Raw genomic sequence first — 16,040 nt, forward strand, 5'->3', positions numbered from 1 at the left:
AGTATTTGAAATGAAAATTATTTCTTAATGTCTAGTGACATATCAGGGCCATTTTATGATTAATTGATATACATTTCTTATATACTGTTCCTTTAAGAATTTTAGATATTTGTACTAAAAACAAGACAAACATCCTACATACGAAAAAAGTCATTTTTTGCAGTGTTACTTCTCACTTATGACAACACTACACTGTTGTCATGCTTAATAGTGATTGGTCTATGAAACATCCGGGTTACAGATGAACTGTAATTGACGAGTCTCTGTATCTTTGTATCCCCCATCTGTCTATATTTGGGTTTACAGCTGTTCAAACATCACTTCACTGCCTCTCATGCAACTGACTTTTCCTCAAGGAAATGCAAATCTAGGGTGATTTAGAGAGCCCATAAATCAACTTGAAATTTAAGTACAGTACCCAATGTATGCACTGAAAAAATCAAAAGTACCTGCTTAGCATTTCAAGTACTTTACACAGTTGATTGAAACACAATGATTCAAACAGTCACTGATACCTAATATAATACTTAGATGTCGCTAAAGTCCAAAAGTCTGGCTTTGCATCATACACATTTACAGTATATATTGCAGTACTAAACAACAGGATATGACTACAGTATATCCCATTTCCAAAACTTTAATAAGCATATTTGCTATATGAATCTCTGATGCAAGTTTCAGCAACAGTGATAAACAATCCTCTATGTAGTTCAGACTCAACGCAACTGCAGACATATCATTAATGCATTCATTCGGTACAGATTTCGTTACAGGTCACATGAGACTCAACACTCAATGGACTATAATTGTCAATAACAGTGTCATATGGGTGAAAGTGGTGGTTTGATGTCAGCGCAAAACATCTGGTGGAAGGTAATTGCAGGACATAGTAAATTATCATTTAGAGAAATAAATGTGTGTGATATTGCCTTTTATTTCTCCTCTAGGCCAGGGTTTGTAGTATAATATGACAAACACAAGGAAAGAAGTCATTGGCACATAATTACAGAAGTTAGGTTTACTGTGTATTGTGGTAGTCGATGCTCTGTGTCAGCAAAAACAACCATTTGGAAATCTGACATTGGGTCTTCAATTATTTTTAAAGCGGCGTATGTGCTGTGTCGTGTACCAGACTGGTGGTGATCTGTGTGTTCACCATCCGTGTTCACAATCTAATATCTATACCAGAGTTATGCTCAAAGCTATTCATGATTCATAAACATGATTACATTTCCACATTGTGCACATTTCAGACAATAATAAATGACATATGGGACAGGCAGTGATTGAGGGCAATGATATTTACCCAACCAATCACGGGGCTTTGGGATACACAACAGGACTCATCTCCATCACACAGTCAACTCTGACAATTCACAAGATGGAACAAAACAGAAATCAAATTTCCAGTGAAGTCTGTGTCATATCACAGATAAAGGTCACCTCTGAATTTAGTTTTTGGTCACAGTCTCCACCTCGCATGTGTGCTCTGAATCAGCGAACATGAAACAAGTGATAGTTATTGACCAATCCCGGATGTGTGCCCCCACACAGCTGTCTTCTCTCTCTCGCCAGGCCTAAATGTTTCTCTGAAAAGATGGCACAGACATATAATGCTCAAAACTAAATACAAGCCCGACTCTCTAAGGCTGCGACTGCCCTTATAAAGTGTTCTCTATGACAATATTGAGGTATGATAAACTAAAGGCAAAATGTCTTAATTGTGTGCTGAATAACTTATTTCAGTAATGGTTGAGTTTCAAAACCACGGCATCTCCACCCCCCCAGTTGGCCAGGGTGATTCACTATCAACTTAAGCAGCTTTTGGAAATGCTTTCTTACCCGTAACCTCCTCCAGATTAAACGCTGGTCTTTATGTCTGTAACCTATCAGCATATTGACAGTTTTAATGGTGCAGCACTGATTGGAGTGGTCGCTGGAAAACTGCTTGTGGTCTCTGCAGTGCTGAGTAAAAGGAAAAGATGACCCTGGGAAATAAACACTAAGGTTGTTCAATAAAATAAATACGCTGGACGTTTTTTGGGCTTATCTAAAAATAAGCATTAATACTTTAAAACTCGGTGTCTCCTGTATGATCTGTTTCAACTGTAGCCAACTAATATGTTATCAAAATTCAGTAAACAAAGGCTGAGGATGAAAAGCATTGTAAATATGAATATTTCATATGCGCATGAATTATTAATATTACTCCTCTAAAATTTCACATGCAGGCTCACGGACAGGCTTGGTTTAAATAAAAAAATCACTTTAAACAGATATTATCCCAGATGTATGAACTTATGTATTTAGATGAGAAAAGTATAAAAAAATTCAAATCACACCCCTTTGAGGCATGCAGGCAACCTGAGTCAATAAATACGCTTTAATTTGAATGCCTAATTTTACAAAGTATTTGCTGAAAGTAAGCCTGGTCTAATGTTGAGAGACTGCTATATTTAAACCATTAAAGCAATATGTATGTCTGTGAATTAATGTAGCACACTTTCATAATGCATTTTTTATCTCTTTGGCCATAGTCAGGGATGGCTGGAGTAACAGGTAATGCTAAAATGTAGTTGGCCTTGCTCTTTACAATTCTCCCAGTCCTTTTTTTGTCATTGCCTCACTAGTCTATATCGCCATCCTGTGGTGATTATGAAGAATACACAGATCTACATCTAGAGAGGTTGTGTTACATATCCTAAGTCCTTAAGTGTGACAAAGCTGAGTATATACACATACAGTACACATCAATAAGATCAGGGAAAAATTTGATATTAATAAGTTATAAATAATAATAATGATGTAATTTGATTTAGAATGCACATGGGAGGAGATTGTTTCCCCACACTAATAATAATCATTATTTTAAACTATGTAAACAAAAATATTATTTACCACCAAAAGTATGCATGTTCAAATGCACTATAGCCCTTGACCAGATTGGCCTTTGCAAAGTTAAGAGAATCTATTTTTGAACCCGTCCGTTCCTTTTCCTGCACGAGTTCCTGTGGGAGGGCCACTAAAAAGCATGGGAAAGTTTCCTTTCCCCCATTTGTTTCTCTTTCTTATTAAGAGCCTCAACGGCAAGTGCTTGTAAGAGTCTCAGTTGCAGAATCTCCTCACACGGATAGTAAAGATATAAACATTACGCAGGGCTCACAGGTAAGCCTGTTTATGTCTAATAAATCATCTTTCCTGTAGAGTTTGATCTGTTACATAATAATAACCTAACACAACTGACTATATACTGTATATATAACCAAGTTTCTGAACTAACATTAACATTTGATCATATTTTTGAATACTAACAATATTTTACATATATCCAAATGTGTTCATAATTGAATGTACAAAAACTATTGGACTGTTATATAGTATATTTATAAAGGACTTTAATTATTATTTTGCTATTTTTATTTAAAGATTCAAGAAACATTTAAGCTGAAAAAAAGACAAAAAGGCAGAGAGAGAGAGATTCTTAAAATTCATATTTCTCTGTTATATAAGCCATAAAAAGGCTTCTGATTTTCCCCTGGGGCTAAACACTGAATAAAATAATCTGTTTAAGATCTTACTCATAGCCAGGGGGCAAAATATTGAAATAATACATTCTTATTATTCTTATTTATGTACAAACAGTTATGTAATGTGTGAATGAATCGACCACATAAACAAACCAGGTCTGCTGAAAGAAGAAAATAAGAAAATAAACGAACAAACAGATAAGAGCAGTCTGGGAATGAACAGTGTATGTGGTGTTTACACAAACGCGAGTCATTTTAAGCTGGAACGCTTTGCTGAGTCCCATGAGTCTTCAAAGAAAAGACACAGATGCTTTCTCTTCAGAAGTTCATGCTTGAAAACTGATTATTACACTTTCTGTCTGTGATAATTTAATTTCTAATGACAGGTCATTCCCGGGATTCATGATCTATTTTTTCATAGCATTCCTTTGAGGGTCATTTAGTCCATATTACTTGTTGGAGTTACATAAATTCTGACAGTAATTTTAAATAATTTATGTATAAATTTTCTCTTTCAATCTTTTGAAACGAAAAAAAAAAAAGACTAAATTACCCATGAACAATTGGGCAATTTGACTCATAAATAGAAAACAGCCTATGTATGTTACCAGATGCAACCTGCTTTAGTTATTGAAGGATAAAAGTTACAAACAGAATCAACCTGTTCCCTATTAAATATCTGAACCTGAGACTTTATTCTTTGTGGTGGTCTTACTCATGTCTAGCTAAACAATTTAGAGGAAAAAAACATGTTTTGCAATATATGGTGAACACTGCCTTCCTCTTTGTATAATGTTGCTGTTTTCTGTCAAGCTTAAATACTGTAGGGATGTTTGCCATTCACTAAGCTCAGATCCCACATTAAAAATGGTCTCTTTCTACAGATGTTCATTTTGTGTAAACTTGTTGTTTCTGCCGGTGTAGAGGATGTCCAGAGCTGACTGGGGTTTTCTGGAGCACCTGCTGGAAGAGGGTCAGGAGTACTCGACAGCCATTGGGCGTGTGTGGCTAACCGTGCTCTTCCTCTTCCGAATGCTTGTGCTGGGCACGACGGTCGAATCTGCATGGGACGACGAACAGTCTGACTTCATTTGCAATACCAAACAGCCCGGCTGTGAGGCCGTCTGTTATGACAAGGCGTTCCCCATCTCCCACTTCCGGTACTTTGTTATGCAAGTCATCTTCGTCTCGACGCCGACTATTTTCTATTTCGGCTACGTGGCCCTCAAGGCTGGAGATAAGAGAAAGCAAGAAGAAAAAGTAGAAGAGCGCAGAAGACAAAGATATCCAAAAACCAATGAGCGTACCCTGGAGGCCATAATAGAGGAAGATGAAGAGGATGCAAACAAAGCATCGGAAAAGAGAAGTAGAGCTCCAGAACCTCCAAAGCTAAAAGGACGGTTGTTGTGTGCTTACGCAGCCAGCTTAGCCCTGAAAGTTCTTCTAGAAATCGGCTTCATTGTAGGCCTGTGGTTCCTGTATGGATTTGTAGTCGAGCCAAAGTACGAGTGCAGGAGGTCTCCATGTCCTCACACAGTTGACTGCTATGTCTCACGGCCCACCGAGAAAACTATATTCACCGTGTACACGCAAGTGATCGCTGCGATCTCGGCTCTCCTCAATGTCGTTGAGCTTTTTCACCTGCTTCAGTTAGCAGTAACTTACCGACTAGAGAAGCGATATCAGTGCCAGGAGGATATTAGTAAACATATCGGTAGGAATCCATCTCGATCTGTACAAGCTAAAGTTCAGTTAGCAACATTTAAAGAGAGGGATCATCTCTTTCTACCCATAACCAATGACAGGTACCCTGCATCAGGGTTAAAATGGGACAACAGAGAAGCACACCCAACGGAGGACATGCTCCCTAGCTACCTTAACTGCATAAACAATGTGAAACCAGCTACGCACAAAAGCCCCTCAACAAACCATTTTCACAAAAAGCACAATAAGACTGACAACAATGACAGACCCTCCAAACAAGGACATTATGTTTAAAGAACAGAACAATGAGAACCAAGGATCACATTTTGGGGAGTTACAATACAGTGAAAGTCAGACACACATAAATAACTGTAAGTGGTTTACTGTACATTAGAGGGGCATTTCCTTTGTTTAGATAAACAGGGAAATGAGCAGTGGGATGGACTGTCCTCCGTGATCAGTGACTAGATACAAGGTCTCTTTAGCAGTGATTAAATCAAAGAAACTCAAGTCGAGAAATATTTAAAACACTAAAGCTCAGCGGCTAAATAAACGCCAAACCAAATGGTGCTTTACAGTCAAGTACTACACTGCAGGTCACTTTGCATAAAAGCGTCAGCCAAATGCATAAATATATAAATGTTTTATACGGTACAGCTTGGGTAATTAATACCATACTGTATTTGAGAACAAAGTGAATTATGTGAAAGTGAACTAAATTCAATATTTAATGTATTTAAAATCAATGCATATTGTTTATCTTTTTCATATTTATCTACTTTTATTAAAAATGTTTAGCTCTTTTGAGATTTATTCATTCATTACAACACTTTGTTGGTGTAATCTCATGATCTTGATATTTAAATAACACTCCTAGCAATAAAAGGGCTTTACTCTGCCATAGAAGAGCCATTTTTAGCTAACAATTCCATAAAGAACCTTTAACACCTGAAGAACCTTTCTGTTTCACAAAATGTTCATTGTACACTGTAAAAAAGATTTGTTGGTTCAACTTAAAAAAAGTAAGTTAATTCAACTTAGCAAATATTAGTTGACTTAAAAAAAGTTGTATCAATTATTATTTTTAAGTTGAATTAACTTCAAAATTTTAAAGATACCGGGTAACTTACTTTTTTAAAGGATTGGTCCATTTTCTTTAAAAAATCTAGATAATTGACTCACCACTATGTCATCAAAAATGTTGATGTCTTTGTTCAGTCGAGAACTTATGTTTTTTGAGGAAAACATTCCAGGATTTTCTCATTTTAATGGCCTTTAATGGACCCCCATAACACTTAATAAAACACTTAAAAAGTTTTTTTCAACGGAGTTTCAAAGGACTCTTAACAATCCCAAATGAGGCATAAGGGTCTTATCTAACGAAACGATTGTCATTTTTGACAAGAAAAATAAAAATATGCCCTTTTAAACCACAACTTCTCGTCTATCTCCGGTCCTGTGATGCCTCAGCGCGACCTCACGTAATTGCGTAGTGACATAGAAAGCTCCCGTGCGACATATATAAAAACACACATTTGCGGACCATTTTAAACAATAAACTGACACAAAGACATTAATTAGTATCAGGGGCGAAGCCAGACATTGTAGACATTGGGGGCTTAGCCCAAATCTAGGGGGTTCAAAGCACGGTCCCGTGCTGATTTAACAATGAGCAAGTTTTTTCAAAGTTTGAATTCACTGTTATTAACCCTCAAGAGTTCCTTTAAAAAACTTCCTTAAGTGTTCCTAAGGCCACAAAATGACACCTTCCCAAAAACTGCTCTAAAAATATCATACGTCAATATTTTTTTTCATTTTAAACGATGCAGTCTTTTAGAACTACTTCTGCCTGAAACATAGATATCAAATATTGATAAAATTTGTGAAAATTTTAACCATTTATATGCCTGTTTGTTTACATTAGCCCATGGTTTTTTAACAGAAAAAACAAAAAAACTAAATATTTTCCAAAAAACACTTTTAGACCACCATGTGATTATTATTATTATTATACCCTGAGATGGGTCAAAGATTGGTAGCAACATTGATTTTCATGCATTGTTATTTTTTGAACAAGGTCAGATTTTATAAAAAACTTCCTTAAGTGTTCCTAAGGCCACAAAATGACACCTTCCCAAAAATTGCTCTAAAAATATCATACGTCAATACTTTTTTCATTTTAAACGATGCAGTCTTTTAGAACTACTTCTGCCTGAAACATAGATATCAAATATTAATTAAATTTGTGGAAATTTTAACCATTTATATGCCTGTTTGCTTACATTAGCCCATGTTTTTTTTAACAGAAAAAACAAAAAAACTAAATATTTTCCAAAAAACACATTTGAACCACCATGTGATTATTATTATTATTATACCCTAAGATGGGTCAAAGATTGGTAGCAACATTGATTTTCATGCATTGTTATTTTTTGAACAAGGTCAGATTTTATAAAAAACTTCCTTAAGTGTTCCTAAGGCCACAAAATGACACCTTCCTAAAAATTGCTCTAAAAATATCATATGTGAATATTTTTTCCACTTTAAATGATTCAGTCTTTTAGAACAACTTCTGCCTGAAACATAGATATCAAATATTAATTAAATTTGTGGAAATTTTTACCCTTTACATGCCAGTTTGTTTACATTAACCCATGTTTTTTAACAGAAAAAACAAAAAAACTAAATATTTTCCCCAAAAAAAACATTTGAACCACCATTTGATTATAATTATTATTAGACCCTAGGATGGGTCAAAGATTGGTAGCAACATTGATTTTGATGCATTGTTATTTTTTGAACAGGGTCAGATTTTATACAAAACTCACACTTCCTAAGGCCAAAATGATCCTAAGGCAAAAATGACACCTTCCCAAAAACTGCTCTAAAAATATCATACATCAATAATTTTTTCCACTTTAAACTATTAAATGTTTTAACACTACTTCTTCCTGAAACATATATGTCAAATATTAATTAAATTTGTGGAAATTTTAACCCTTTAAATGCCAATATGTTAACATTAATCGAACCACAGTGATTGGCTGATGTCGTGAAACCTTTTGTGGGACATCGTAGCCCAGTTAGTGACCTGTCCTGATCTCTCACTCCACAGACTGAGGGCTGATTCATTTTTATCCATAAACACCGGTCAGAATGAGAAGCCCCACATAAGCTTGCAGTTTCTCTGTCTCAAGATCTCTCCAGTCTATGACTGTCTCCCATGTAGGTTTGTCATGGCCCCAATATGCAGCAGGATTTCATGCATCAGCATCAATGAAAAGCTTGAAGTCAGGGCTCTGATTCGGGTAGTGGCATAGTGTGTGAGCCCTGGGATCAAATCTCTGGCTGCTGGGAAGTAGCGGAGCGTATCCATGTTTCTGGGAGACCAGAAGATTTTTCAATATTTGACGTCCATCCTGCCGCCACTTCATCCATCTCCTCTCCGCTCTCACCTTCTGAGAAGTCTTCTGAAGATCCCTCTAATGAATTGGACTCCAGCTGGTCTACTTCCACCTCTGAGGCCTCCGTGTCGACCTCAGAATCCTCGGAGGAAGATGAGGAGCCATCCTCGCTCTTGAAGTGCATGATTATTTCAGGAGCCTTATGTGTGCTGTAATGCCTTGCCATTTTCACTACTTCTGGTATACTGTTCATACTTATAGCAGTGTACTTGCATAAACAACATGAGCGAGAACCAAAATGAACATTGATTTTGTTTCGGTTCTGGCCTCTCATCGTTTTTATTACTGAATTAGTTTATAACGCAGAATGTGCCCTTCAAAAAGAGAAGAATTTGGATATGTTGAATATGCCCCCCTGCCCCACTCAACACCGACTCCACCCCGACATCACCACCACCCCCTTACCACTCAGACACACTTATTTTACACACACACCAATTTTCAACATTAATGGTTTATCTTTTCAGCAGCTATGCGGTCCGCAGAAAACAGCAAAAATTGTGACATTTTGATGAATGCATGAAATGGTAAAACGTAGCGCCACCTGGTGGACAAGTATAAAAATTAAAACTTCAAGGCCAGTAGTTTAAAATGATATTGACATAAAGGTATGTATTAGTTTATGTTAAGATAAATGGGGGGTCAAAAATGGTAGTTATAATGGTTTTCAATGGGGCAGTTTTTGTCCTTAGGAACACATTAGTCGGTTTTTGCGTAGCTTAGCCATTTTAAGCTAATTTAAAAAACTGAAACCAAAATTCAAAAATGTATCAAAAATGATTAACCTTTGGCAAGTTTGGGCAATATTCAATCATCACAGTCAAGATGGTTTAAAAATCAAAATCAAAATGGCACAAAATGTCCCTAGGAACTCTTAGGGTGGGTTGCACCAACAAGGATTAAATTAAGCAGAGTTTAGAGCTAATCTAGGGTCTGTTAATCTCAGTTTAATTTTAATTTGAGTTGTGTTGCACCACTTAAATTTAAACACAGATTAACAAATCTTAGATTAAAACTTTAAACTGTATTAAACCCTTCATCTGCGATTTATTTTGTCCGCCATGTTGAATTTTCCGGTCTAATTAAACAGCAACAATGTTGACGTTGTCATTCAAAAAGAAACAGTATGCAATCAAAGATGTTATTTTTGGATCACCTACATACACCGGTAGGCTCATCTAAAGGTCTGATTCAAATAAAAACATTTGACAATCTTTTAAAACAATTGTATTGATTAACAGATCAGGAAATATTGTGACAGGAAATATCGCAAAGCTCAGATATGGTGATATAATGAACAAGATGCGTTGACGCATTTGTCATAAAGCACCACCATGTGTCCGTTCATTCACTGTCCTTCGTCTGACTGGAGCGCGTGTGACAGAGGAGAAGCACATACGAGCATCGGTAGCTGTCACCGGTGCTGTTAATAATCATTTTGAGCCGCCAAACTCACTTTGTTGAGACATTATAATAAACACATCTTTGAATAGCGCCACCACGCTCGCGGTATGTGTTTCTAATCATTTAGCCAGACGTTTAATTGAAAAAAAAAAACATATTTAAACCTCCTCATATGCAAGTTTAAAGTTAATCCCTCACTGAGATTTAAAACAGAGTTTAAAGTAATGGAGCAACAGGATTAAAGATAATCTAGGTTTACTGTAAAATTTAAACTTGAATCCAAATGGCAGTTTAAATGAAAACCTGATTATTTTTAAACAGGTTTAAAGTTTGGTGCAACAGAATTATTAAATAAGCTTTGATTTAAACCAGATTTAGGCCTAATCCTTGTTGGTGCAACCCACCCTAAAGGGTTAAATGTACTTTAAATACAACGTTACCAATGACAGTGTGCAGCAGAGGAGGCAGACTATACCAGAGCGCAACAGTAAGTTAGACGTTAGCCATGCAGAAAATATATCAGTTGACGCTATTTAACAGTATTTAAATCACATAACTATAAATATACACTTACAGTAATAACGGAGGCACTGTAATAATAAAGACACTTTGAAAAATGTGTTAACTGTGGGAAGATTCAGCATATTTATTTCCCTTCAACTCGCATCTCTTATTCATTTTCAGTGGAGTGGGGGACCGGATAGTTTAAAGCTGAACGCCGCCATCTAGGGTAGTGGATGAATTAATTTTACAGATCTGAAAAGATTTGTTTTCACATGAGTTGTGGTTTAAAAGTGCATATTTTTATTTTTCTTGTCAAAAATGACAATCGTTTCGCTAGATAGATAAGACCCTTAAAGGTCACGTGTTTGGGATTGTTTAGAGTCCTTTAAAGCTCTGTTGAAAAAAACTGTTAAGTGTTGAGTTAAGTGTTAAGTGTTGGGGTCCATTAAAGTCCATTAAAATGAGAAAAATCCTGCAATGTTTTCCTCAAAAACATAATTTCTTCCCGACTGAACAAAGAAAGACATCAACATTTTGGATGACATGGTGGTGAGTAAATTATCTGGATCAAGAAGATGAACTAATCCGTTAAGTTAACATAACTTTAGACTCTTTCAAAGAAACAAAATGGTTTAATGGGATTGGTATAAAGAACCTTTAAGGCAACGTGATTTCTATGAGTGAACTATCACACTATTTTGTCATGCAAATAGATTAATATTGATATGCTTCAAATCATATAAATGAAGCAGTTGTTCTTTATAAATCACATGATACACACTGGAAAGTTTGTTTTTAAATGCTGAAGTTTAATTTTAAGAAATTGAGATACTGTTTTAACTCTAAAAAAAATTGGTTAGTTGTTTCAAACTGTCAATTCAGCCATCCTATGTCACTTAGGCCTTGCATTTCTTTTACTGTGCCCACAGAAGTAATTTCCAGCAATGTCTGAGCTTTCTCCACAATGAAAAGAAAGTATCTGTAACAAAAAAAGATGAGAATTTACAGTAAGGTTCGGTACAGATATGCGCATTTCACCCAAGTGAACTTAGCAATCAAATCAAAACAATATGGTAAAAATTATATTTTAGCAAAGCACTCAAGTGCTTTTTCCCTCAAAAGGTATGTCGCTAATGGCGATCATGTTTTATTAGGGGGTGTTATCTGCACTGCTGGGCTCTAGTTTATGAAAGATTAATGAGTCTTGTGCTTGTGGGGTTGCCAACCATAACTTGTCTTTGTTCAACGGATAGTTCCCCCTATCGCAGTTGGCCAGCAAAAACTGTTTGCCTGTCATCTCGTTCCAATACAAGGCTTATGAGGTGCTACACAAGATGTGTGGGTCAGTCAACAGCTGGTATGGGTTGACCCTTTTAGTTTCCTTCAGTTAACATGCAAAGAGAAAGACAAAGAAAGAAAGACCTGCCTGGTGCACTATCAAACTCCCTCTCTTTTTGTGTGCTGCCAAAGCCGTTTTACAGTGAAAACAAAGTTTGGTGTGTAAAACACCTACAAGAGCTTAATCACGGCATGAAACAGTAAATCTGTGTTGCATTGCCAACTGTGCTTTTATGTGCACACCCATGCATTAAACAAAGGCAAACAAACGTGTGCCATTTTAAATGCATAATAACAAAAAAGTCCTGCACGTTTGCTTTCTTCGAGTCATTACTTTGCAGAATACATTTTTACAGGACAATTTTTTTTTATTGGACAAAGGTCATTCTATTTGTGAAACCCAGCAGGGACACTGCCAGCTTGCTTGCCCTTAGGTGATTTGCACATAGTAGCACCAATGAAAATGAACTGTCAATCTTGAAGGCCTTCCCCTGCATCCTGATATTGTTGCGCCAACAACTGGTGCGTTTTCTATTCTATGCATCTCTTATTCAAGCAACACTGGACATTTAAATAGGTTTTAAAACATGAGAATTCTACATACCTTCAATATATGAAGAAGCATCATGGGATAGGGCTGTTTGTTGGAGTTTTTGCCTTCGAATGGCCGGTCAGCCTGCTTCCTGTGGAGGATTATGCCTGAGTGCCAATGTTTTTCCTGGAGGGGATATAAAGGCTGCAGCACCAGGCACATGTGCCAATGTGTGTGCTTTAAAATGGTCAAACTTATACTTCCTGCCAGCTGAAATGAAAGCCATAACAAGAAGTCACACACAATCCCACAGCGGGAAAATAATGGCCTAAAAATAACAGGGATGTTTACCCAATAACGCACATTTAAAAATGAGTGAGTCTGAGTTTCTATACTATGTTATAAAATTAAAGTGACTTGACTTAAAGGGACACTCTGCTTTTTTGAAAATATGCTCATTTTCCAGCTCCCCTATAGTTAAACATTAGATTTTTACCGTTTTGGAATCCATTCAGCCAATCTCCGGGTCTGGTGGTCCCACTTTTAGCATAGCTTAGCATAATCCACTGAATCTGATTAGCATTGTGCTCAAAATAACCAGAGTTTAGATTATTTTTCCTATTTAAAACTTGACTCTTCTGTAGTAACATTGTGTACTAAGACCGACAGAAAATTAGGAACTAATGGCTAGGAACTATACTCTCATTCTGGTGTAATAAAGGACTTTGCTGCCGTAACATGGCTGCAGCAACATGGCTGCAGCAGCGGCAATGATATTAGGCACCCGAAAGTAGTCCCCTTGGTAACTTTCAATAGCAGTCTCTTAATTCTAGGGGAGCCGGAAAATGAGAATATATATATATATATATATATATATATATATATATATATATATATAAAAAAAAGCGGAGTGTCCCTTAAAATAGACTTAACTAAATATTTGTCACAACCATCAAAACTGCAATAGGCTTACAAATATACATGCACTTGCATCAGATGATCAAACAGATGCTTAAATAAATAAGTTAGGTAACCAGGAAAAGCGCTAGTAGGACTTCCTGTATTTCTCCATTGGTCAGTCCAGGGATGGGCTAACATGGTTGTTCACTCTTACAATGGTCCAGTGACGGGCATTGTTACATTGTTTTTGGTCAAATCCCACTTGCGGCTGTTTCAGGAAGTCATGACCCACTCCCGAAACCTTGAATTACATAAAATGACAATACTAAACAAAACTTTTTTTTCTAACAAAAACGAGTGCCACCTCTGCATGCAAAATGCACAGCTAAAGAGGAAATCGGGGATAAAAAACTTTTATCCACACTTTTCGAACGAATGTGTTAAAAACAACATATTAGAATCCACCGGTCTCTGTGTTATTATTGCAACAACACATTTTAACTTGTGTTATATTTGAACACAAACTCAACACAAAATGACACATAATGTGTTAAAGCTTAACGCACAAAGATGTGTAAATCCTTTTTTAAGAGTGCAATTGAAGGATTTTAAACTATTCACATTAGTGAAAGTGACGTAATAACCAATGTATAGTAACCCATACTTGGAATGTGACCTCTGCATTTAACCCATCCAGTTAGAAGTGAACACACACAAACACAGAGCAATGGGCCGCTATCACTGCAGCGCCTGTGGAGCATTGGGGGACAGGTGCCTTGCTTAAGGGCACCTCAATGGCAACCTGCCAGCAGTGAGACTAGAACCGGCAAATCTTGAGTTACAAGCCAACTCTCTAACCATTAGTCCATCATGACTACCCCATATTATGGCATAACTAAAGCAAAACTAATGGTGAATGTTAGCCTACAGCTCCACTACTTATAAAAAAGACAAACCCAGATACAATGCTTGTTAATCCAGATGAAGAGCTGATGAGTTTGGACATGGTCATATACAGGGCAGCGGTGATTCATTGTGCATCAGCATCTTTAACCTTTAAATGGTGACTCACAGCTTGGATTCTCAGAAGCCATAAGCGATGCTTATTAATAAACTTCTGATGAAGATCAATGCTTGATGCCTCATACACAAAATAATCAGGCAATTATTATTGTTATTCTATGATATCTTATTACGTAAAATCACCAGCATAACATTCATCCCCTTCACATTTTACATTACAGTGGCTCAGAAGGCAGCTTAAATCTGCCATCTTTGCTAATGAGTGGCCAGTTCTAGCCATGTAAGTTTAGTATCTGTAATAATGACCCTGCTTAACATAAATACTCTACGTAAGTATCCCAAGGTTTTTAGAACTTAAAAATAACAAGAACATGTTGGAGATGCAGCAGATAAGTATTTGTTTGCATATGTGCCAAAAACGTAGTGTAACTTAGAGTAATTTATCTTGAATGGGACAATAGGCGGCTATTGATAAGACTCTAGGGGCTCATTCTGAAGATTATGGAAGTCACTCTTGTAACTATCTTAAAAGGTTCAAAAAGGGACAGACTGAGCCGGTTGTGGGAACTGAACTGTGAAGCCCATGGGAAAGGGGAGGATTTTGAGCGTCTCTCCATTGTTTCTGCTGCTGATGGGAAACTCGCTAGTGAATAATTCTACAGTAATCATGCAGGAGCCTGTACACATCCTGACTAAACAGGGTGGCCGGCGTCCTTTCTTTTTCCTATCACTAACGAACAATAAGCTTGTTTGTCCCCTGGGATAAACCAGCACCTTTAACCATCTAATCCACAGAATTGTACTTGGTCAAACTAAAACAATCCATAAACCACATCCTCTCCAACACAGGACTTAATGGGCTTACAGGAGATCTCTCATAGAAATACTATACTTTTAGACAATGGTATACTTTTTGTAAGGTTGTATAGTCTGTTACATCAAATACAAAACAATTTAATCTGAGCGGATGTTTCAAACAGTATGAACAATTATGATGACAGTATAATAATATATCATATATATGAATACTTTTACTGGCCAAAGGAAAGCTGGACATTATATGTGAACAGATGGACACAAATTGTACTCTCCAGAATCAGTTTGCCTAATTATAGCTCACTTCTCTTTCACTGGGCAATTTTTGCCAAAAGCTCTGCTATGGAAGGATGTGGCAGATATTAATAACATCTGAATGATATCCTGGTGTACCACTGTATAAATATGTTAATTGTTTACAGACAATCAGTCATCTTTCATAATACACAACCCCCAGTATTCACGTTCAATGTTTATGCTTTTACCAGAGTGTAGTATTCATAACAAACTGATGAAAAAATGAAAACTATAATTTTGTCACCCACATGTTGTTCCAAACATCCCTTTCCTCAAAGAAACACAAAAGACAAAACATTAGACACTGTCATTAAAAAATGACTGAAGCTGTCAGCCTGTAACATCTAACAAAATAATATCTTACAGGTAAAAAACAGCATAAAGGAAAGTTAAAGTATAAACGTTTAATATTGTTTAACAATACAAAACAGAATTTTGCAGATGTTCTTTTTAAACCCAGGACTAGAAGTTGGGCTTACTAGTATTGTCAACTTAGTTGTAAATGCGAAGTGGTTAAAAGATTTTCAGCTC

The 16,040-nt window shown here is 36.5% G+C and overlaps 1 protein-coding gene across 2 annotated transcripts; it reads left to right on the forward strand.

The window, feature by feature from the left end:
• Positions 1 to 3,065: 3,065 nt before the first annotated feature.
• gja4 (gap junction protein alpha 4) lies at positions 3,066 to 6,034 on the forward strand. 2 transcript variants are annotated; one of them, XM_065292325.1, is made up of 2 exons: positions 3,066 to 3,165; positions 4,452 to 6,034. In XM_065292325.1, exon 2 carries the CDS (start codon positions 4,455 to 4,457, stop codon positions 5,523 to 5,525), a length of 1,071 nt encoding a protein of 356 aa, XP_065148397.1. In that variant the 5' UTR covers positions 3,066 to 3,165; positions 4,452 to 4,454; the 3' UTR covers positions 5,526 to 6,034. The 2 variants fall into 2 exon arrangements, with proteins under 2 accessions (XP_065148397.1, XP_065148401.1); XM_065292329.1 differs by having other exon boundaries at positions 3,075 to 3,165; positions 4,412 to 6,034.
• The last annotated feature ends 10,006 nt before the right edge of the window (positions 6,035 to 16,040 follow it).

This window comes from Paramisgurnus dabryanus, chromosome 19 (genome assembly GCF_030506205.2).
Source record: "Paramisgurnus dabryanus chromosome 19, PD_genome_1.1, whole genome shotgun sequence".
Classification (NCBI taxonomy): domain Eukaryota; kingdom Metazoa; phylum Chordata; class Actinopteri; order Cypriniformes; family Cobitidae; genus Paramisgurnus; species Paramisgurnus dabryanus.

Coding starts and splice junctions, on each gene's coding strand:
- gja4 (XM_065292325.1), top strand. CDS start 4,455: ATGTCCAGAGCTGACTGGGGTTTTCTGGAGCACCTGCTGGAAGAGGGT.